At 33.0% G+C, this 24,666-nt stretch overlaps 3 protein-coding genes across 3 annotated transcripts; 2 read left to right on the top strand and 1 right to left on the bottom strand.

Moving 5' to 3' along the window:
- The first annotated feature begins 2,024 nt into the window (after window positions 1-2,024).
- LOC133313855 (zinc finger CCCH domain-containing protein 20) lies at window positions 2,025-3,587 on the top strand. The gene is made up of 2 exons (XM_061515265.1): window positions 2,025-3,209; window positions 3,316-3,587. The coding sequence occupies exon 1, from the start codon at window positions 2,070-2,072 to the stop codon at window positions 3,168-3,170; it is 1,101 nt and encodes a 366-aa protein (XP_061371249.1). The 5' UTR covers window positions 2,025-2,069; the 3' UTR covers window positions 3,171-3,209; window positions 3,316-3,587.
- An 8,650-nt stretch (window positions 3,588-12,237) lies between these two features.
- LOC133313873 (probable LRR receptor-like serine/threonine-protein kinase At4g29180) lies at window positions 12,238-16,843 on the bottom strand. The gene is made up of 12 exons (XM_061515288.1): window positions 16,762-16,843; window positions 15,440-16,471; window positions 15,124-15,262; window positions 14,924-14,995; window positions 14,714-14,785; window positions 14,538-14,618; window positions 14,184-14,335; window positions 13,789-14,012; window positions 13,561-13,687; window positions 13,385-13,447; window positions 12,829-13,051; window positions 12,238-12,667 (listed from the first exon to the last, which is right to left on the bottom strand). Exons 1-12 carry the CDS (start codon window positions 16,841-16,843, stop codon window positions 12,238-12,240), a joined length of 2,697 nt encoding a protein of 898 aa, XP_061371272.1.
- A 5,921-nt stretch (window positions 16,844-22,764) lies between these two features.
- LOC133313865 (uncharacterized) lies at window positions 22,765-24,145 on the top strand (the record flags this gene model as incomplete). The annotated part of the gene is made up of 1 exon (XM_061515280.1): window positions 22,765-24,145. A coding segment is annotated over exon 1 (1,381 nt), but the record flags the coding sequence as incomplete, so codon positions are not given.
- Window positions 24,146-24,666: the final 521 nt, after the last annotated feature.

Below are 24,666 nucleotides of genomic sequence, written 5' to 3'. Positions count from 1 at the left end.
CCCTTGTTTTGATTGTCTTATATTTATATAAATTAAAAATATTCTCATTCCAAAAATAAATTTGTACTTGTTCTTGTCTTAATGCTCAATTTTTTCATATAATTTTAGCACTTTCATATAGATTTAGTGTAAATTTGTTATATAGAAAAATACTTATCCTTTTAAAGTACATAAATTTGTATCACTTTAAATGAAACAACGTCGTTTTGGTGTATAATTAGTATTTTTTTATATTATATCTCATTCGCTTTCTCTCTCTTCCTAATTTTATGATGGAAAGAAAATGTAAATAAGTATCAATTATGCACTAAAATGATATCGTTTCTTCTATAATGATATAAAATTATATCCTTTTAAAGGACAACCTTTTTTCATTTATATATAGAGGAGCGTTATTCTTACAACTTCTTTTCGCTTACAACCTCTTATAACTTATTTTTTATCGTTGATTTTCGTCAATTCAACTATTATGATTTATTAGGTTATATTTAATAATTAATTATTAATTTCAATAAATTATAATTATTGAATTGACGGAAATCAATAATAAAAAAAAATAGATTATAAGATATTGTATCAAAGTACTTTTTTTACCATTAGAAATAACTTGCTTCACTTGCACATCATAAGGAAGTAAAAATATCGCTCTAGTTATATATATGCCGTTGATATGATTTGATTAAAGATGACTAAAGATGTTTAGTAATAGAATTAGCAATATCTTGTCTATTTCCTGTTTGTTATCTATATTTTCAAAGACAAGATCTTCCAGAGAATTCCCTTGCCCTATAATTTTCCTTGTTTACCCCGTCTTTTCTGTATTCAAAGCAAAAGTTTACTGCGTGATTGACCCAATACTTCAAAGTGTTGCATAAAAATATATTTACTAATTGATAAATTAAATACTTATTTGTATGTAATTCTCATTAAAATAAATTGCTATATATGTTTAGAAGTTATTATTATAATAATTGGTAATTATTATCTTATTTGTTGTCTGCAGTGTAAATTAAACTTCAAAAATAATATTACGAGAGAAATATTTATATTACCTTATTTTTTCACTACAATTTACTATAATTTTATATTTCAAAAAATATATAATTATAATATTAATTTTTTTCTCTTTACTTCGGCGAACAAGTTTCTAAAAAGTTTAAAAAAATAATAATTTTAATATCATAACTATATACATTTTAGAATATATAGTTATAGTGAATCATAATAAATGATGAAATATGTATATTTATAAATTTTTATAAATTACACTATAGACAATGTGTAATATATTTTACCCTTGAAAATAAAAAAATTATAAATATAACTCTACTTATAAATAATAGTGGAAAAAAGTGGGAAAATATGAATATCTTTCCTCTACATGCCAACAGAATTTTTCGATCTCATCATATAATGCGTTACTTTCCAAGTCTTCAAGTGGCAAAAAAAAATTCAATAACAAAAACTCCTATGACTTTAAGCGTTAAAACAACATATCGCCCATTGGTTTTATTTCAGAATAAAAAATTAAAATATTCTGTTCATTCACATTGTGGGCTTTACAATTTTCCTCAATTTCGTTTTTTTTTAAGTGGATAAAAACTATGTTCAGTTATTATTTATTGTTTTTATTATTATTATTATTATTATCATTATTATTATTGTATTCTCTCATTTCCTTTTTATTTAATTTTTCCCCTTAAAGAGAATGCAGCGTATCACATGCTCCACCGCTTACCGAAGACCAACAAAAGGTTTATATAGGATACAGCGCGGTCATTTTATCTAAATGACCACCAATATTCACACGACACGTGCGACAAGAATCCCGGTCCAGTCGATCAACGTGGCAAACAAGGAAGCAGCTTGTCACGTTAGATCCTCGCACGAGCAAGGTGACGGAGAAAATCCCCACTACTTTAACCGCAGTGGAAAATCGCAGTTCATTGATTTTTCAACCTAACCATGGTTAATAAAAACTGAACCACGGTTAAGTGGTAGTTTATAAGCGAAGCTAACCATGCCGGTGTTTCTGTAACCATCCACATCCATCCAAAATCATCATCAAGATGATGCTCGGAGAGCACCATCGCGCTAATCCAACGGTCCACGTGCCTCCATGGCCAAACCTCGACGATCCAACGGCAGAGATGTACTCCCCGTACTATGCAAACGACAGCAATGCCGGCGCCGGCGATTACTCACCGTATTACATGCAGGAAGCGTTTGCGGCGCTGCAGCGTTACCTTCCGTCGAACGATTCGGACTCGGATTCGGAGGTTCCGGGTCGTGAATCGGATGCTCCGGTGGACGCTTATTCATGCGACCAATTCCGTATGTTCGAGTTTAAGGTAAGGAGGTGCGCACGTGGCAGGTCACATGACTGGACGGAGTGTCCCTATGCTCATCCCGGCGAGAAGGCTCGCCGGCGTGACCCGAGGAAGTATCACTATTCCGGCACGGCGTGCCCTGATTTCCGAAAGGGAAATTGCAAGAAAGGTGACGGGTGCGAGTTCGCGCACGGCGTGTTCGAGTGCTGGCTCCACCCTGCGCGCTACCGTACTCAGCCATGCAAGGACGGAACCAGTTGCCGGCGACGTGTGTGCTTCTTCGCTCACACGCAGGAGCAGCTCCGTGTCGTGCAGCAGCAGAGTCCCCGGAGCGCTAACTCGGCGGATTCTTATGACGGTTCTCCTCTGAGATTGGCGGTGACGTCGGTTAGTCCGTCGGAGGTGTCGCCGCCGATGTCGCCGATGGCACAATCATTGAGCCGTTCGTTGGGTTCAAGCTCCATCAACGAGATGGTGGTGGTGGCTTCGCTGCGTAATTTGCAGCTTGGGAAGGTGAAATCGTTACCCTCTAGTAGGAATGTTCCATTGGGGTCTCCGGGTTTCGGGTCACCGAGAGGATCCATTTTACGACCCGGGTTCAGTAGCCTCCCTGCTACACCGACCACCACCCAGGCACCGGGTCGTGCTGGTGTTAGCTATTTCGATCTTTGGGATCAGAGTTGTGAAGAGGAGCCTGTGATGGAGAGGGTTGAGTCTGGGAGAAATATAAGGACCAAGATGTTTGAGAAGTTGAGCAAAGAGAACTCTCTGGATGGGTCGGGTCCTGGTTCATCAGGTGGAGCTCCGGATGTTGATTGGGTTTCTGAGCTTGTGAAGTGATGAAGGAAGGGGTGAAAGTTGATTGGGCCCTTTGGGTTGGTATGCTATTTTGGGATGATTGCTTTTCTGAATTGTTTATGATGGGTCATCTCTGATTCCATTTTGGTTCCAATTTTCTCTGATTTCCCTCTATCATTGTGTATAGAATCCGAGGAAGTGAGAGAGAGTGAAGTGGAATTGATTCAAGCAAGATTTATTTTGGAAGCTACGAGTTGAAGATTCCGTGTAAATAAAATATATGTTATTCTCAAGGTATGGGTGAAGAGTAGAATCTCTTTTTTGGGGGAGTTTAGATTAAAAACTATCTAAAGTTTTTTGTATAGTTGGCAGATTATTATGAATTATTATCATGTGTTAACTAGCGTATGTTATCGCTTACTAATCTCATTGATGTATAAATGTGTAATATCTAGGATCTGAACTCCTTGTCTCATATTATGCAAAAATATTTATGTAATTTATATTTTTTTTTTCATCTTAGTTGTTTGATGCTATAATTTGTCATTTTTATTTTATTTTTATTTTTTCGGACAAAGATCTTGAGATGTTGCTTGGTTTATTATCTTGTGGTAACATTTGGTTGCATACCCTACACGTACGGGTGAGGTGGTTTTTCTCAACCACAAAGTTTTCTGCAGCCTGCATAGGAATTTCGAGATAAAAAACCCAAAAATCAAAATGATAAAATTATGTGTTACCAAGATAAAGGTGCAGCTTGTGTTTTGTCCTTTAACTAAACATTTTTGCTATTGTTCCTATTTCCTTCCTAACTTGCTCTGTGCAGATCTTTTGATGTTTAGTTAGAATTGGATGGAGATAAAAGTAAGTCGTAAAGCATAATGAAGATGTTATGAATCCTTACAAATCCTAATAAACGGCTGAAGAGTACATTTTGACTATGAGCAGAAATGTCTTGGGTCGTCGCACTCAGTCTCGTCCTCATCCTCGTGTTAACCCATTTTGACACGAAAATGATGACTTGTTCGGCGTTTTCTTTTTAAGTTTTTGTCGATTTGCGAAGGTGTTCCATTGCTGATGTAATAGTGTGATACCGACCTAGAAAATTACTTGTTCAGAAATATATTGAACCTCTTATCTTGGGGGTAAAGACTATAGACTGAATCTAACCAGAAAAAAAAGACTATAGATTCAGGTAATGGCCATAGATTCATAGACATAACAAATGTTATACGTAACTTAACTTGTATCACTTGCTAAACTAAGTATTGGTACTTGGGGCAGTGTGTATACTCTTGCATAAAAAAATTACATAAATAAACAATAATCTGATACAGGGATTGAATAGGCATGCTCTATTATGTCACAATGGATAATCTTATTTGCAAAGCTACATAGTTTTGAGATTTACAAAGCCAAGAGTTGAACAAGTCATTTGAGTTAAAGGGACACACAATGTTATTAAATTATTAGCTGCCGATCACTTATCGCGATCATAGTTTTGTCATCCTGAAATGGACAGGGGGAAGTGGTACTAAATTATAGTAGTTCAGTTGGTACATGAGAGCTGAGCAGGTAAGAATAAGAGATGTATTTGATTTTCTTTAATATTATTTTTGATAGGGATTTAAAACTTTAATTTTTGATCCGTTCTTGTCCATAGAAAACTTAAGAAAAAGAAATGTACTGGGGGAGCAGATATGTATGTAAATCCAAAATTGCCAGAGATTTTGGATTGGTGTTTGTTTTGGAAGTGGGAGTACTTAAGGTGGCACACATGTGAGGCCAAAGCAAATAAAAATCCCTAAATTGACATGAACGGCTTATAGACGTAGAATACATCTTTTGCCTCGGCACGCCTTTTCCATTTGCGGACATAAGGTCCTTGGATACTTTGTTCTGGAATAATTTAATGCGTTTGTCTTTTTATACGAGTAAAAATTTTATGTACGGTCGACTATTATATATAAGTTCAAATTTTTTAGAATAATTTTATCCGTCGATTAGCTCTATTTTAACTTGTACCAAGTACCAACAGACCTTGGTACTTGGTTTCTATACTCCTAGTAATAATATGTAAGAATTTTCTCTATTTCGCATAGATGTATAACATGTTCAATCGTGCGTATTTAATTGAATCCAGTTATAATCGGACTATTGTGATGTTTATTGATGGTGATTAGTGGCGGGAGATAGAAAATTTTATTTATGTCTGCACTCGAAAATAAAAGAATATAAACAAAAAAAGAATAGAAAATCTCAACTTCAAATTTATTTTTTTGAGTAAAGTATCTTTTGGATCTCAATAAAAATCACAGGGTTCAATTTAATTCCTTAAAAAAAAAAACTTGACTCGTGATCTCTGTGAATTTTAAAATATACTCATGTTAATCCTTTTGAGGTATTAACGTGAGTCTTCTTTGAATTTTAGAGGGATCACGATTTCGATTAATTGAATTTATTTTGGAATTCAGAGGGATCATCATTCGATTTTTTTTAAGGGATTAAAGATTTTATTCTTTTTTTTTCCAAAAAAATTATGTCTTTTTTTTTTTTTTGTATCATCAATTTATGTCTGATTTTGCACACATTTGCACAAACATAGGTCCGTCCATGATGGTTATGATCAAAGGTCATTAAGGGAGGCTACTCCGTATATTTTGATCGTGCAACTCTAACGACTTCAACGTTTAATAATGAGAATATAGAAAACCCAACGTTTAACTCTAACGACACGTGTCCAACACGCAAAATTTCTTAAAAGGAACGTGTGCTTTGGAGGTTAAAACCCAAAGTTTCAAATAAAAAATTTACAAGAGAAACTCTAGACGTACAACAATGGAACCCAATTGACTTAAATATTGTATAATAGAGTAAATAAAAATTTGTTTAGTGTATAATGTTTCTAAGAAATTTTTTTATCAAAATGTAATTAGGATAGAGTTAGAAAATTATTTTATATAATAAGAAAATAAAAAATATAACTTTTTTTTTATCTTCTAATGCAATTCAACTAATGTGCCAAAAAAATAGTATAATGACTCTCTTTCAATTACATATGTTAAGTGTCAAACACATTATATTTTTAGGACCAAATTGTGTTTAATATTATTAAATACGGTCAAAGACATGAAAAAATTGTCAATAACATGAATATGAATTGAATGTTAGTTATATGAAATGTTAGATTCATTGGGAAGACGATGGAGAAATCACCATCCTAGCTACACCTTTGCATATTTGATTTCAGACTGTTCTTGATTCTTGGTTCTTGATAGTTAATTGTTAGTTTTAAATTCAGTTTTTATATTTGAATTATTGTTCTCAAAAACTTTACGGTCGATCCAACTTTGATCGTGTAGATAAATTATTGTTTGATGTATCAATTCTCGTAGAAATGATATTTTATTTATCACTTTATTACTTATACGATCGGTATAGTTGTCGTGATCGCAACAATATACATTGTACATCATTATCAACATCAACAATATGTCAACATCTTTGTGCCAAATTAGACGGGGTCGATGTTTGATGAATTCAAATAAAAAGTAAAAAAAATATTGTGAAAAAGGGGGAAGTTAAGGAGTAAATTAAAATTAAAATTAAAATTAAATAAAAAATAAAAAAATGAAAACATAAAATTTAAAGAGAACAAAATAAAATAAAAAAGGTAAAATAGAAATTAAAAAAATAGTACTAAAATAAAAATAAATACATAAAACCAAAAAAATAAAATAGAGAGAAAAATAAATTATACATTAAATCTTTGCTCGAGAAAAAAAATTCACGATTCAAAATTTAAATATAAATGATGTAATTTTACCTTGGTTAGGAATTGGCTATGCAAATAAAATATTTCTTCAAGTAAGAAAAAATTTAAGTTTTCAATCCAGAACTTAATAGTTTTATATCGATAATAACTTATACTCTCACCAACTATCAGGGGGCAAAACTTTCGGTCTCAATTTTTTTTTTTTAATTAGCCATGTCTGGCGGTTCTTTGACAAAGTTCAGGCAAATATATAAAACAATCCCACAAGCTGAAAAGGGCAGTTCAATTTTGAAGACTAGACTAGGAAGGAAAGTTTGGTTTCAAGGTTCAGGAATTGGCTTAGAACTATCCTCCATCTTTTTATTTTGAGTAAAATATTTTTTTGAGTCCTCAATAAAATAAAAAGTTATAGGGCTTATTTTAATATCTTAGAAAAAAAGTCGATTTGTAGTTATTCTGAAATTTAAAATAGACTTAATTAGTTAAAATTGTGGTTACTCTGAAATTCAAAGAAGATCAATTTTAGTCTCTCAAAAGAACTAACATAGATTTATTTTAAATTTTTGAAGAATCATGAGTCAACTTTTTTTCTTTTAAAAGATTAAATTGGGCCCGTAATATTTATTGACTATCCAAAGTTAGTTTACTCTTTTATTTTTGTCATGTAGCATAATTCCTATGTTCTTCTAAGAAGTGAAACAGAATCCAGTAAGGGGATACAGAATAGGGTTTTGATACGAGAACTTTATACCATTCCTATATCATAGACATGGATATAGGAATATTTTCGTTCCTTGCCTACCCTTTCTTCCACATGAAAGAAAGTTTGAATAGCAGTATCCATTGCTGGACGAGTTTTTTTACTCAAGAAGGTTGATTTGGGTCGTTCTAATGCAAATGAAAACCAAAACAAGTAGCCAATTGCAAGTGACATTCATGCCTTAATGTCATAGGAATTTGTGAAGATATTTAAGTGTGATAAATTGCACATTGATTGATAATGAGTTAGGTAAAATGTATATAAGTGGGGGACCCATAAATCTAATACTTTAATATTTTTGTTTGTGACATTGTGTCGGACCCAGTTATTGATGGTACATTGATAGTCCCCCGCCACGAGCTTTCCTTAGACTCGTCCGACAATGATATCAGAGCTGAGTTGGGGTCGAGTTAGTCGGGTGTTTGGCTATAGGTGGGTTGAGTATTTGGGCTTGGGTACTCTGTTGAGGGGGAGCGTACCAATGTTAAATTTCATACTTAATGGGAATATTGTTGGGATATTCAAGTATGATGAGCCTCACATTGATTGGTAATGGATTAAGTAGAATATATATAAGTGGGAGAACTCATACATCCAATGCCTTATGATTTTGGGTTGTGATATAGTATCAAATTCACTTGATCTGATTGGTCTAACTTAAGCCATTAGTGCTGGTTCCCGCCATAGCCTTTCTGGACCCGCTTGACAAACGATGTAGACTTTTACATTGCTAGCTATCTACTGCTTACCTTTTTGCTTGTGGAGAAATTGTAAATGCATGTATTCTCTACGGGAGATAATACTATTCGGAGCGGATTCATAATTAACATTCCATTCAACATTAAAAATGTGTAATGTTATACAGGGTTGTATGGAGTTTGTGCTATTCTTAAACATGAACCACTCGTTAAAATTCTGGGTTGAGTTTAGTTGGGTGGTCAATTCTTGTTAGGATATGTGAGACAAATAAACTTTGACAGAGGTCCTACAATGAAAAACTATGTTAAATATCACTTTTAATTTTATGGATTAATATATGGTATATATGTTCCCCGCTAGTATAAAACATTGACCATAGAATATGAATTTTTATTTTTATTACGAATTCAAAGCAAGAAAGTATGTCTTAAATATATCTATTTTTTAGTGATTTAATTACTAGGCATTTCTAAGCTGTTAAAATTGGTCAAGTTGTGAAGAGTTGGTGTAATTTTTATGAAATTATAAGTTCAAAACTCAGTGTCTTCATTATATATAAAAAAACCATGAAATTTAAGCACTAATTACTAGTGTAAAAGTTTAAAAATATAAAGAACTAATTTAACTCAAAAGCTTAAGTTGTTGGGTGAAAATCTCTTTAATAGTTTATATTATTCTCTAATATGTCTCCTCACAAAAGAGACCATTGAACTTGAAAAATGAATGATATATCAGGCCCAGCTTGCCTGTGCTAAGAAATTCCACAAAGAAAATGAAGGGCGGTGAGAATCGATCCTAGGACACCGAAACTTCGATATAATGTAAAGAACCAATTCAATTAAAAAAAAGCTTAAACTGTTGGGTGATGACTTCTTTAATGGTTTATATTATTTTTTAATTAAAAATTTACAAATAATTTTTTTTAAAAGTGGAATTTATTTTTTCAAGGATTACATTCTTATTGCAAAATTGTTAACAACTTTTTTATCATAGACTATTAAACTTGATTAATAAATTTTGCAACCAAAAGAATAATGAACTATTGTTTATTTGTAAGAGGAATGGAATATATATTTTTAAGGAAAAATGTATATTATTTTAAATGATGCAAGTTGTATCATTTTATAAATACAAAGAGGTGAGACTCACAATTTTTTTTTAATGGGACCCATATCTCTTTATATCTACAAAATGACACAACTTGTATCAATTAAAATGACATACACTTTTTTTTCCATATTTTTAACACTATTATTATGGTAATAAGCTAGTTCACAAAGAATGCAAACGTGCACTTATTGTACGGAAGTCGCTATCAGGGGTTTAGACTTTTTCCAAAGGAAAAGCTTAGTAGCATCACCTGAGTTGAGGGAAAACTGCTGGTTGTGTGCCAACAGGTTTGGGCTTTCAAAATATATTATGCATCAAGTGTATTATTAAACTACAGACAAGATCAATGAAACTGCTATGGCAATTTGGAGATAAGATTGTGATGGAATTGACTAATAAACTGCCACACACCGCAAACTCTTTCATGTATATATATATATATATATATATATATATATATATATGTCTAATCTAAGTTCATCATAGATAATAATCTCTTGAAAGAGAATATTAATATCCTTGGCGTTATCCCAAAAGACAGAATCCCATAAAGAAGATTAATCCACTTTCTTGTGCTTTGGGTAGGATTGATGCTTTCATATATAGTTCACAATTCTTTTTAATCTCTGGTGTTGGGATTTACTGTACAATACAATTTTTTTAATCCCTTCATATATAGTTCATCATTGCATTAAAAGTTTATGTCAAGTGTGTTATTAAATCCTCGATCATAGTTTTGCTACTCTGCCCATTGTTACTTCCACGTTTACATATAATTTATTCCTTTCCCCATTGTTGTGTTTTTCTTTTTCTAAAGAAAGATTTGTCTTTCTCCCTTCTTTTTTCCCTCCCATTTTGGATGGAATTCCATACCTGGTTTTTTTTTTTTTTTTTTGGATTATGAACAGGATACTATCTGGGCCTGAACTTTTGGGCTTTTAAATTGGGACTTGTTGAGAGGAACAAACAGTTAAGTTGTGTCTTGGGCTACAACTATTGGGCCAATGGAGGCCTTTGTAATGGTTATGTATTTTGCAAACAAATCGGTAGCGTTTTTTTTTTTTCTATAGAAGCATGTTTCTTGTTACATCAACTTTTGAAATCCACCACTAACAAAATGTATAAACACCAACAAGGAAAACTTTGGGTTTATGGGTGAAATGGAAAATAGTGGTTTCATATGATTTTAGCCTTTTAGGTGATGTACATGTGTAAAAACAAAAATACTATTGAAAAGGGTTTTTTTGCTTTTGTTGCCTAACTATAAAAAACTAGTCTCACACCTTTGAATAAGAATACTCTATGAAACAAAAAAAAACAAAAAATGGTTTTCTGACAAATTAGTTAAACTTTTTGAATAGTCAATTTGATTGATAATTCGGATGTATAAAGTCAAACTGGTAACTGGGAAGATTAGATTTTGAATGCAGAGTATTCACATCTAATATAAGAAAATGATGAAAATTGAGTATTTGCATCTTGTTATAGAGATTTATCTAAAGTTGCACGATGACTATAAAGAGGAGCCAATTTTGAAACTATATCCTATAATGTAACCTTTTAAGTCAAAGCCTGAACATAGTGATTTGTTTTCGTCGGTCATTTTCACGAGTTCTCGAACCTCAAAATGCATAATTTGAATTGGATAGGCCAGAAATTCATTGGTAAAATAAGTTAAAGGACTCCGAATCAGATCTGTTCATTTTAACATGAGGTGGATAGAAGCAGTATGTTGACCCAATTTTTTGGGTACAAAAGTATATTGACCTTCCAAGTAAAAGTGTAAAACACATTTGTATTTACCACACAAAAAAAAAAAAAAAAACATTTGTAAGAATTTTCTTCTATTTACTTGGAGTTTTTATTATAGGCTTTATTTTATTTTTTAAGTTCGTATTTGATATACATATTCTGTTTTTGTGAGGGAGCAACTCTTTTTTCTGTTGACTAATACTAGTAGTGCAAACGATAGTTTTATAAGAAAAGTTGATAATATTCTCACATTTTCTTATTTTTTTGTTCATAGATTTTTTAGTTGAACTTGTTTTATCCGGTCTGATTTTTAATTTAGTTGATACATATACGTTACATAGGTTTCTTATATGGGAAATTAAATTAATTTCAGTACAAGAATCGGTTTTGATAAATGTCTTAAACAAAAAAACGTTGATGAAAATCTTAACTTACAAGGTGTGAGTTGTGAAAGCATAATTCATATTGAATCATGCATGAAACATTTAAGCATGGTATATATAAAAGTAAATAATAGGCTATATACCACACGTATAGAATCAAATTGAGAGTAAAATCTAGGCAAAAACACCATACTAAAAAGCTTTGTTAAAAGAATTTCCTAGTGAAAACACTTTTGAGAAGTAATATCAGACTAATGCAGTCAAAGACGTAAGGTGGACTTATGAGACCATATGGTTGGATTACGGGACCAAGCTCCACATTGGATTGGCCTGGTCAGTTCTGTCAAATAAATATTAAATCACTCATCTAAAAATAAGAGATCTAAAAATAAGAGAACTTTTGGTAGGCATAACAACTCAAATTGAATAATATTATTTATAATTTATCAATGTTGAATTTGCAATTAAACATCTTTAAGAGAGTCAGAGATATTTATTATGTTTTATCACAAAAGGAGGCAAAGGAGTGCTATTTGAAGTATCCGAGTGTGTCTTTCATCTTATGGTTTCATAAATAAATAAAAATTGCAATTTAATTAAATACTTTCCAATGACTCAATACATATTACATTATCTTGGGGAAGGATCGGTGATAGATTCACTATCCAAGGAATATGCTTGAGATGAACTGTAAAAATCGCTAGAAATCTGATATGGGGTCACAAAATTTTCACTATAATTAGGCGACTCCATTTTAAAACACTGTTTTAACTCAGCTAACACGACACTCATTGTAGGTCTTTGAATGGAGGTTGATGCAGTGCATGCCATTGCTATTCTTATAGCTTTCCATGCAGAACTTGCATCAAATTTTCTTTCCAGCCTTGGATCTAAAATTTTGCTCAAGTCCCCTCTTTCAAGCTCAGGTCTTACCCACTCAAGTATGTGCATCATTGGCTTTCCTTTTAATACTGCAGGTCGACCTGTGATTAGTTCCAATAGTACGACTCCAAAACTATAGGTGTCACTTTTCTCATTCAAGTTCCCTGATCTGTAGTACCTGGATAGATAGACAATGTAGTTAGTGTCACATAATGAATCCATGATAAAAGAAAACTCTATTTGTAAAACTAATTTTTCTTTTGCACTGGAATATATGACTAGTGAAATGGACTCTTTTTAGAACCATAATAGAAATGAATCCAAAAGATGGGGGCTTACTCTGGATCAAGGTACCCTGTCGTACCCATAACTGCAGATCCTGTGTTTCTATCATTATTATGAATCACTTCAGTTTCTACATTTCGGTTATCATTCTTAAATACTTTGGAGAGGCCAAAGTCTGCTATCTTGGCTTCTAAGTTTTGATTTATCAAAATGTTGGCTGACTTCACATCCCTGTGTATTATAGGTGGCTTGCATCCGTGGTGTAAGTAATCCAATCCTTCAAGTTCGAACACATCAGATGTCACAATAAATTCCAAAAGAATATACTTGCACAAAACCACTTATGCATTTACAAGGGGTAACTCAATTGGAGAGATTTATACAAATTAAAAGGAAGAAAAATGAACAAAACATTTATTGCTTTCGTTGAATACCAAAACGTGTTGGAAAACATTAAGTAACTTTTAATTCTATTAGATGGAGATCATAGTAACATTTGGTATCAATGTGAAAGTAAGTAAACGTCAAAGTATAAGAGAATTTGAAAGCAAAAAGTTAAGATATACAAGAAGGGCACTATTTGCTTTCACAAAAGTGAAGATATACTAACCCTCTGCGGCGTCAATTGCTATCTGAAGTCTTCTGTCCCAACTCAAGCAGTGTGGATTTCTATCTGCAACCATGATATAACACATTGCAACATAATCTCTTTCTTCAAATATAAAGAGATGCCATAAAGATTACAATAATAAATAAGGTACAACCTGGAGTAGTGTATGGGTCTACCTGAGAGATTATCTTTAAGATTACCATTGGCCATATACTCATATATGAGTGCCATCTTGTTATCGTCATCACAGTAACCAACAAAGGATACCAGATTTTTGTGATGAACTGTCATCAAGAGCTCAGCCTACAAGCCATGATTAATTTATATTGACAATTCTGACGTTGAATAGCATTTTCATTAAATCCATGTTGTGTAATCTAGTGGTAAAACATGACACTAGTTACCTCAGTCTGAAATTCCTTTGGCCCTTGAGTTGATGATGGAGAAAGCATCTTGACTGCAACTTGATTTCCATCTTTCATCTTACCGTAGTATACAATTCCAAATCCTCCTTTCCCAATGACTGTTTCAAAGTTGCTGGAGATATCCAACACCTCAGCATATGTGTATTGCCAGTTCTTTGATGCTATAGTTCTTCCTCCTTTGTTAAGCTCATTCTTCTCCTTGTCTTATTTCAAAAAGAAATAAAATATGAGAGTAAAGCAACAGAGCCCTTTAAATAGAAAAGTTCATCCAAGCATGATTAATATTTTTTTTCCCTTTTAATTTTATGTCTATTCTTCAAGTTTTGAGAACCAGATAGATGGAAGGAGTTATGTATCATTAAATCAAGAATTACCTGTTTGTCCATTTCTTCTAAGCTTCCAAAACAGAATGAAAATAACCGATAGAGCTAAAATCGATGATACCGATGCAACTATGGGAACAACAGCATTCTTTTTTTTCTTTTTGTTACTCGTATCTGAGTCATTGACATTTTTCTCATCCACCCTGAAAGTGGTGAAAAACAAGACAGTCAGGTCACAGTTACATTTAAAGATGTTTGATGACACCTCTATACATCTTCTTTTGATGCTTCATAGTTTGTACTTACACATTGACTTTCTTTTCCTTGATTCCTATCAGTTTCAAGACAAATAAAACTAACTAGGCTTGCAATAAGCATCTCTAGGTCTACTATAGCATGACATACCTCAGTGTAAGTAATCCAGCCCTTGATCTTTCTAGAAGAGTGGTAGGGACATAACCTGAAAATTGGTTGCCCTTTAAGTTCCTACAAATAATTTGATTTTTCATGCATCAGTAATTATTGGTTTACCACTATCTATAAGGGCTACATTACCAATCTACCATCATCAAAATACTTACAAATATTTTAGGGATCTCAATTCTTCCAAAAACTGAGGCACTGGTCCAGTTAAGCTATTGTTACATAAATCCCTGAATCAAAATAATGTAGTTTCAGTGATTTTAAATAAATGATGAAGAAAAGTCTTATTTAGCATGGAAAAATTTCATACATATTAGAAGCACAATGATCACACAGGTACTCAAGAGTTTTCTAGATGTTTTACTTACAAAGATTCCAACAAAGAGAGATTGGAAATGGTTGGAGTTATTATTCCACTCAAACTGCTCGAGCTTAGATTCCTATCAAAAGAAAACACTTTCTTCTAAACTTGAATATCATGGTATGAAGTTATAGTCAAAAGCAATACATAAGGATTTTCACAAGGGGAGAATGAAAAGAAGGATAAGGATACACAGAGAGTACTCACAGTGATATAATCCGGGGAGGAAGTGAAGTGCTATAGTTGCATTTTAAGCCCTCCCAAGAGTAGTTCTTTGGCTCACATGGATCACCCACCCAATTTCTTTGAACTCTATAATTTTCTTTTATGTCCATCATAGCATCAACTGTGTTCAAATATAATTGAATTCAATTAAAGACATAATCACTCAAACTGTAAGACATTTGCAAATAATGCCATTGTTTGGTGTGGTTGCACCAAAGTTTGTTCCTACTCAAATGTGAGCAGAGTAGGTAGTATGCATATGAAATTTCAAGGAAAAATAAAATAAAATAAATCATACCATCTTGTTTGAACGTTGGAAGTGCATCCAATGGTCTTACTACATAAATCTCAACTGCGTTAAGAATGGGTGGAAGGGTTGAATCTTCTGTTTTTTGTATAGAAATTTGATGCTCATTTGCCACCAGATATTTTGAATTAGAAAGAGTGGTTGCATACAAGTAGAGCGGTACTAAGGATTCAAACAATGGAGATCCATTCCAGGATATGTTGAACTTTCTCAGTTGTGTTTTTTGAAGTTTCTCCACCTCAGCAAAGTACAAGTAGACATAAAATTTCGAACTTGTATCAGTTGGGGTCCAGGAGAACTCCAAAGGATCACTATGGTTCCTTGGTATAGCAACAGTCCTAATGACTTCAAATGGTGCTTTATAGCCATCACCATTGACATTTATTGCTGAGGAAGTGCTGATAGAATCCCAGGAAGAGGAATTATAGGGAGACCAAATTCTATCATAAATATCATCTTCATATCTACCACTTCCATTGAGTGATGCAATGTCCCATCGCTTGAAAAGTATCAATGAAGCAGATTCTCCAAACTCAGTATTATAAATGGAACTATTAAGGGGTCTAAGTTCCAATGCTGAGATAAAAGGAATCCCTGCTCCCTTGTTCACAAGACAAACATTTGTCACCTCTGATTGTGCCATTTTTATTATTTCCATTGTAACTTGCTCTGAAGCATTTCTAAATTTCACTGATGACCAGAAATTGACACCAACATAGAGATCAAATTCTGGCAGCTTATTTTTCCCATCGTAGTTTCCATACAAGAAGGAAGCCCTTATCAAATGTAAACTGCCTCTTCTTCCTGCTGTTAAGCTGTAACAGTTTCTATTTCCCTGAGGAAAACTTCTTAGATCTGAGAGAGGATATGGCAGATTAGGATTCTTTGGATATGCATACTCCGAGGAGATGTTTTTGTTAACCCCTGTTTGTATGTAGGCTCCATCTGTGTTGTACTTTATTTTAGTGATATCATCTGTGTACTCAAAATTCTTTGGACCACCACAATCAATGCTTAGAAAGCCTGAACAGAAAGACAAAAGTAAACTAAGAAATACAGGATTTTAGCTTGTTTACACTTCAAAATGAGATAAGATTTGCAAAATCCATAAGTTATGGTTGGTTTATTGTCTTTAGAACCCATTAAACCCTGAATTCAAAGGCCTGTAAAGATGAGTAATGGGTGGCTTTAAACTATGAATCTTTCACAGTCACTTTTTACAGTAATCTAAGACAATAAACAAGAACTAAGACTAGTAAGTATCCTTTAAGAGAAGCTAATTAATGGGGAACTTGGAGATGAAAAATGCTAACCTGTTTGTTGCTGTGCATGAACTGAAACCGTAAGAACAACACAAAGCATCAGCAACAGGATGCATCCAATCGAACTTGACATCTCCATTCTCCAGACCAAGAAGAAGAACCTTATCAAATCCTATCCTATAATGTTACAAATGGAGTATGCAACTATGCATGTTGGAGACCATTTATTTTTTTTCTTTTTATGAAATGAAAGGTCCAAAATCAAAAACAAAACAGTGAGTCAACCATTTAATTTTCTACTTATCAATTTGGACACGAGTTTGCTGGTTTTTGACAAGGCTAGACTTAATAATTCCATCAACTAGAAAAGTAAAACAGTTTGCAATGTCCACAAATTTAATAACCTCCAAGATTCTTTCCAACTTAGAAAAATCTGCATAAACATGTTGGTGCACAATATTATTCAAATCAGATGTGAAGAAAAGAAAAAACCAAACACGAAAAGGCTTCAATAAGTTTATCAATAAAATGATAAAATTTGTGAAAAAAAAATTTAAAAAGAAAAGAGAGAGAGAGAGAGAGAGAGAGGGAGGTTGAATGATTTCATCCATGCCACTTACTTCTGAGTCTGGATCTTAATTAATATTCACAATAATGGAAGCTAAAGGGAAGTTAATTGCGTCAATCAATTGGACTGGGACCCCCCACTATGTAGAATTTAGTGGATTAGTTATAAAAATAAATTAAAAAAATTCAGTAGATTATAATAAAATGGCTTAAGATTTGTACGTAGAACTGCTATTTTATTTCAAATGGGTCAAACTAAATGAACGTAGATTGTAGTAAAATGGGCTTGGGGATGGTACGCACTACGTAGAACTGCTATTTTATTACAAATTGATCAAGTTGAAGCCACGCACGTACTTTCCTTATCTTATCCTTTGAGCCTAGGATCTAGGATTAGGAAGTAAAGTTTGGTGAGGAATTATGTCACCATTGACTGTCATTATTCTTGCTATTTTGTTCATGTATGATATTATTACGATTTTTTATTTTTGTTTCAAAAGGATTACAAAAGACAAACAGCAAAGTAGTACCGTGAATCTATATATCACCGATACTGACACAGGACACGAGACACGATACAACACAACACTCAATATGTTAATTCTAAAAAATATTATATTTCGATAGATTAGGACACGTTTTGATATTGAATAATATTTTTAATTTATGTTGCGTATATTATATATAATATTCAATAATTTAACAAAAAAAATAAAACTAAACCTATAATACCTATTAATTTTGCAAAGAAACATAAGATATCTCAAATATTTATATTAAATTCAATAAAATGGTAATAGTAATCCAACGAATCTAATAGTTAGAGCTAAAAACGCAATGCAACGCAATCTTTGAAACTTTTTTTGAGTTTCTACAACGCGAGTTGAAGTTTCGAGGAGTATCGGAGAGTGTCGGAAAGTGTTGGACACGACACGTCGAAATTTTTGATGTGTTAGTGGTTCGTAGACGTGAATGGCCCACTTACACAGTAACTTGTAACTAAATATGTAACTAAAATAGTATCCAAAAATAAATAAATATGTAACTAAAATTTTATTGAAAACTCGCTATTAGTTTTATTTAAATTGAAAACAATTGAAAAAATATTTTATTTTGCAAATTGATCTTTGAAAATTCATACCGAAATTTGGGAATATACGGGAGGGTGGAAATTAAACACCTAATTTCATTATATTTCTAATACATCCATTTAAAAATAAATAATTTAGTTTAATTGTATAAATTATTATTAATTTTAAAAAAATTAATTTAATCCTAAAATAAAATAAATAATAAAATAAATAAATTCACACATGAAATTAAATTGCGAAAATTCAATTATACGAAAAATTCAATGTCACTTCATTTGTTCTTTTTTTTAGTAAACAATGTCACTTCATCCTTAAAAATACTTCCGGGTTGACTAATCTTAATTTTTAATTTTTTTAAATATTTATTACTATAATTGTTGTTATTTTAAAGGGAAAACTTCAAAAACCTCCCTATAAGTTCCTTTAGAATCACTTACCCCCCTCTTCAAAAAATTTAATCATTTACATTTCTACTTAAAACTTTTTTATCATTTACCCCCATAACTTGATTTTCCATCCAAATTAAAGTTAACGGTGTTAATTTAAAAAAAAAAAAAAAAACCAAAACTACCCTTAAAGAAAAGTAACACACAATATTGTACCTTACCGCTGCAAGAGATAGTCATTAAGGAGTGGAGCCCTAATCTTCTGACGCTCCACCGCCCTTGCTTCTAATTAGCCGCTTATATAATATGCTTATATTGATAGATGGCTACAAGAGGAGGAAAATATATTGATGCCCCCTCAGCACCTTATGAAGGTTCATTGATTTGAAGCTGCTTGTTGCTGTCCAGTTTTTTTTTTTTTTGAGATTAATATGCTTGAAAGGAGATTTTTTTGAAGCTTGTTATTTTTCCAGATTTTTTGGAAACCCATTTTTTTTGCTGTCCAGACATGTTATCTTATGTATAATAGTTAATGAAATTGGTCCTTTGATTGAGTTTTTTGCAGTCCATTTTTTTTACTTGCTGAAAATATTTACACCTTTGGTCCTTTAATTAATATATGGAAGCATTGAAAATTGGTTCATCTTTGACAAACGAAAGGTGAAACATATAGTGGGGCTGGAAAAAAATTACAAGATAACAAAAAAATCCATGTTACTTGAATGGTAGTTTTCAGTAGATCATTGACGATAGTTTGTTATCTCTTGCTAGCAATAAGGTGTGGAGGGGTTAATTCTTTTTTTTTTAAGGGTAGTGTTGGTATTTTTTTAAAAGACTAACACTGTTAAGTTTAATTTGGATGGAAAATCAAGTTAGGGGGTAAGTGATAAAAAAGTTTTAAGTAGGGGTGTAAATGATTAAAATTTTTGGGGAGGGGGTAAGTGATTCTGAAGAAATTTATAGGGGTGTTTTTGAAGTTTTTCCTATTTTAAAATTAAGATAATCACCAAAGACAAAGTTATGCAAACAATATTTCTAAAATTAATGCAAGATAACATTTCACTCAGGAAACAAAAAAACTAATTGTCCAAAAACATATTATTAATATTGATTTATGAAATAAAATGATTTTTTTAGCTTCTTCTTAAACCAAAGAAAATTATTTATTTTATTATTTATTTTTTGTCAAATAATACAAACAATGACTATATAATAAGATGGAAATACTATTTATCATGTTATATAAGACAATTTATCTCATGCAATACACACAAAAATGGATGGAACCTACAACAATTCTATAAATTATGCCAAAATAGTTTCACATAAAATTGAATTGACAATAAACACGCTTCACACAAAACAAACTAAGACATCAAACAACGAAATATCGTCAACCAACACTTATTTGAAGCGTCCGAATTGAATAACCAGTTCGTGCTAGGAATTAATCTTAGAATAAACTTAAGGCTAAAATATGACTTATCCCTTTAATTTTGATCATGTTTAATTTTAAATTATCAGGTATTTTCAATCGTTTCAATTATTCCTTTTGTGCTTTATGATGATAATAAATTAACATATCTGTTTTTCTACCCAAAAAATTAACATATATGTTTAAATTTTGACTAACAATACCAAATGATGGTAGCTTACTGATAAGTGTCTAAGACACTATGTTTTATGGCTAAAAAGAGTTCAAATAATGACTAAAATAGTTAAAAATATAGTGTTAAAACAATAAAATAGTAAAACAGAATGAATTGTCAACAAATAAACAAATTCTAAATATTTGTTGTTGTTTCAGGTTGTTGAGACTGGAATACTGGAATAACAAAGTAACAAAACAAGGCAACGAATCCGCGGAGCAATGGAAAATCAGAAATGAAATAATAAATAAAATAAAAATTGTAACGCTAGCAAAGTTGCTAGCTAGAGCTAGCAAGTGGGCGAGCAGCAAGCAAAGTTGCTAGCTAGAGCGAGCAAAATGGCCAGCAGCTCGCTAAGGTCTTAGCATAGGCGACCGATGGAGCGAGCGGATCAGCAAATTAAAGCCCATATTTTCCCTTTAAATACAACGCGAAGGAAGCCGTAAAAATCATTCTGGAACGCGGAGAAAGAAGGCACTTGAGACGAAGCGAAGGAAGGAGCATAAGCGTAGCACTGGATCGTGGCAGAGGAGAAGGAAGGAGTCAACTCTGCACCATTGATCATCACTTTTAGACAAGTTTACCATGAACTCAGTTTCTTTTACAGTAGATTTTTATTCTGCGTTTATAATTATGTCTAGCTAATTTACTTTCAGTAGTTAGGAAGATACAGAACCAATGGGTTCTTAGTTGATGTTTGTTTATTCTTATGAATTACATTCTTGTTTCTAAATTATGCAATCAATCTGATATTTATGCTTAGTATTATTTATGACTTGATCACTCGTAGATAAACACATGAGTCATATATGACAACAGGGATGTTGGTATATGATTCTGATTGGTTGATTGCTAGAATTCGCATGATCTAGGGATAGACTTGTGAATTTTATAACTGTGAGTTCTGGCGTTAATGCATGTTTTATGAAAAAGTACTAAGGGATTAGGCTTTGGATTAGAATAAAGAATTAAATTACCAAGGGATTGGGATTTAGTTAATTATAGAAAGAGCTGTTAATAATTTAATCTTGAATGTAATCGTAAGAGTAAGCAAACTCGGTAAGAAACCATTGGGGAAGTTGAATCCTAACTACGCCTTTTTATTGAAAACTTAAATCAATTTCTTTTAGCTTTAATTAATTCTGAATTAAATTTCTAAAATATTAAAAAACCAAAAATAAGTTTATAAATTCTGTTTTTACTTTAATCACAATATTCTCAAGAAAACCTTTAATGATCGATCCAACTTTAATTAAATAAATAGATTATTGCTTGGTCATCAGTCCTCGTGGGATCGACAACTCTACTTTATCACTTTATTACTTGTACGACCGGTGCACTTGCCGAGTTCGTCAACAAGTTTTTGGCGCCGTTGTCGGGGACTGATTTAATCAACATTAATTTTATTTATCAAATTATAGATTGGATCATTTTATTTTATTGTTATTTATTTTACTGTGTTAGTTTAAATATCTTATTGTTTTTATTGTTATTTAGTTTATTTAGTTATTTTATTTTAATTTGTTTGCTTTAAAAAATTTTCTGTTTAGTTAGTGGTTTCCGTTAGTTGGTCCATTGAGCCTTAGTTTTCTGGTTTATGCATTTGCGAGGCACTGTTAATCCCAGTGACCTACAGTACGAACCGGAGTTAGGACGTTTAGAAAGAACTAATAGGAAACGTTTGACCGCAAAGAAGACACGAGAAGCATCGAGCTCCAACTCTGCGGAAGGACTAGTCATGGTGGAAGATAACCAAAATCCACCTGAAGAACTGATGAGTCACTTCTTAAACCCTAATTTCTCGCATCCAACTGCGAGTATTAGGAGACCTCAAATCCATGCCAACAACTTTGAAATAAAAGCCTCTTTCCTGAATTTAATTCAAAGTAATCTATTCGAAGGAGACCCGATCGAAGACCCAAACCGCCACATTACTAAATTCTTACAATTGTGTAGCCTCATCAAAGCTAACCTCCTGAAGAAATCCGTTTGATGATGTTTCCCTTTTCTTTAAAAGGAAGAGCACTTAATTGGCTGGAATTGCAACCTGCTAATAGCATCTCCACGTGGGAAGATTTGGTTGAGAAATTCCAAAAGAAGTTCTTCCCATTATCCCGATTCTCTGAGTTGAAGGAACAAATTGACAACTTCAAGCAACTCGAAGGCGAATCTCTGTGCGTAGGATGGGGAAGATTTAAAGAACTAATCAGGAGATGTCCCCAATACGTTTTATCTAATGGCGAGAAGGTCTGAATTTTCTACAAAGGAGTTACTCCGACTTATCGAGTACTTCTTAACGCTGCAGCTGGAGGGAGTATCGGAGAAATCACTCCCACAAGGGCTATTGAACTGATTGAGAAGATGTCATCTGAAGATAACGAGGTCACACCAGTTCAACCTAAGAAAGGAGTGTTGCAGTTAGACGGGTACGACGCTATGTTAGCCAGACAAGACAAGATGGATCAAAGGTTAGATTCACTTGTTAAACTCTTTACCCAAAATCAAATCTCTGCGGTTAATTCGCAATTTCCTATAGTTTGCGACACTTGTGGTGGACCACACACTCCTGAAAAATGTGACGCTACAATAACGATTGATCCGGCTCAGGTTCATGGAATCTGGAATAACCAGAGGAGAGAAAATCCTTATGGAAATACGTATAATCCGAGCTGGAGAAACCATCCTGGTCTGTCATACAAATCTGGGCATCAACAAAATAATACAAATTTCCAACAAGATCAACCTAATCAGAAAGCCGCTTGGGAAGTTGCATTTGAAAAGATGGCCCAGTCTCAAACAAATTTCGCAGAAGAAACGAGAGCATCTTTTAAGAATCAAGAAGCTTCCATAAAGAATCTGGAAATTCAGATTGGTCAGCTTGCCAAACAGATGGCTGAGAGGCCTCCAGGAACCTTTCCTAGTAATACAATTATTAATCCCAAGGAACAATGTAATGCCATCATTACAAGGGAAAATGTGGAAATACCAATAGCTGCACCGAGTAGTGAAAAAGATGCAGAGAAGGAAAATCCTGCTGAAGAAAAAGTTGATGATCATGTCATAATTATTGGAAGACCATTAAATGACACCTCACGTAAAAAAATAATAAAGAAGCCTTCTTTAGAAGAAAGAATGAAAGCGTTGGGGGATAACCCGTATGTTAAGGCTCCTTATCCTCAGAGGTTACAGCAAAGCGAACAGAAGAAAAACTTCTCTAAGTTCTTAGAGATTTTTAAGAAGCTGCACATCAATATCCCTTTTGCAGAAGCTTTAGAGCAAATGCCATCATATGCTAAGTTTCTAAAAGAGATCCTAACCAAGAAGCGAAAGCTCACAGTAGAAGGATCCACTATTTTGACAGAGGAGTGTGGTGCAATCACGCAGAAGAATTTACCTCCGAAATTAAAGGATCCAGGGAGTTTTAGTATCCCTTGCACGATTGGCTCGATGACAATAGAGAGAGTTTTATGTGATTTAGGTGCTAGCATCAACGTAATGCCATTATCTATGATGAAAAAGCTGGGAATCACAGAAGTGAAGCCGATCAATATGATTCTGCAACTAGCTGACCACTCCACCAAGCAAGCATATGGAGTAATAGAGGACATACTTGTTAAGGTGGACAAGTTCATCTTCCCGATGGACTTTGTTATCTTGGATATAGAGGAGGACACTGCTGTTCCCATGATCTTTGGGAGACCTTTCTTAGCAACCTCCGGAGCACTAATTGATGTGCCTAAAGGTGAATTGATCTTAAGGGTAGAAGGAGAAAGGGCTATTCTTAGAATGTTTGAAAAAGAGACTCCACCACCTACAACTCAGCTAGAGAAAATTTTCTTTATTGAGGAAAAGAAGGCTGAAGAAGAAGAAAATAAAGATCATAAGCCAGATGAGAGTTGCAAGCCGGAGGTGAAGATGTCAAACATCAAGACTAAGTATAGAGTTCTTGAGGCCAAACCTTCTAGCCCATATGCACGAGAGTACTATTACGGCAAAGCAATATTTATGATAAAAGGAATGACATCATCTTTGAATTCCGGCTACAAGCCGCCATGATTAATGAAGCTGTAACGTCAAGCTAATGACGTTAAACAAGCGCTCTTAGGAGGCAGCCTAAGAATTTATCGCTTTTAAGTTAATTGTTTTAGTTTATTTTAGGATGCCAGCAAATTTTATTTTCTTTTTAGGACCATTTTAGTTTTATTTTTCTTTTGTTTATCTATTTTGATTAGTGATGACTCTGGTGATGTACAGATTTTATTT

The sequence above is a fragment of the Gastrolobium bilobum genome, unplaced genomic scaffold (assembly GCF_033153095.1).
Source record: "Gastrolobium bilobum isolate Gb01-03AN ecotype WA unplaced genomic scaffold, APGP_CSIRO_Gbil_v1 utg17977, whole genome shotgun sequence".
Taxonomy (NCBI): Eukaryota; Viridiplantae; Streptophyta; class Magnoliopsida; order Fabales; family Fabaceae; genus Gastrolobium; species Gastrolobium bilobum.
The sequence above is the reverse complement of the archived record's forward strand: the minus strand, read 5'-3'. Positions and strand labels throughout refer to the sequence as shown.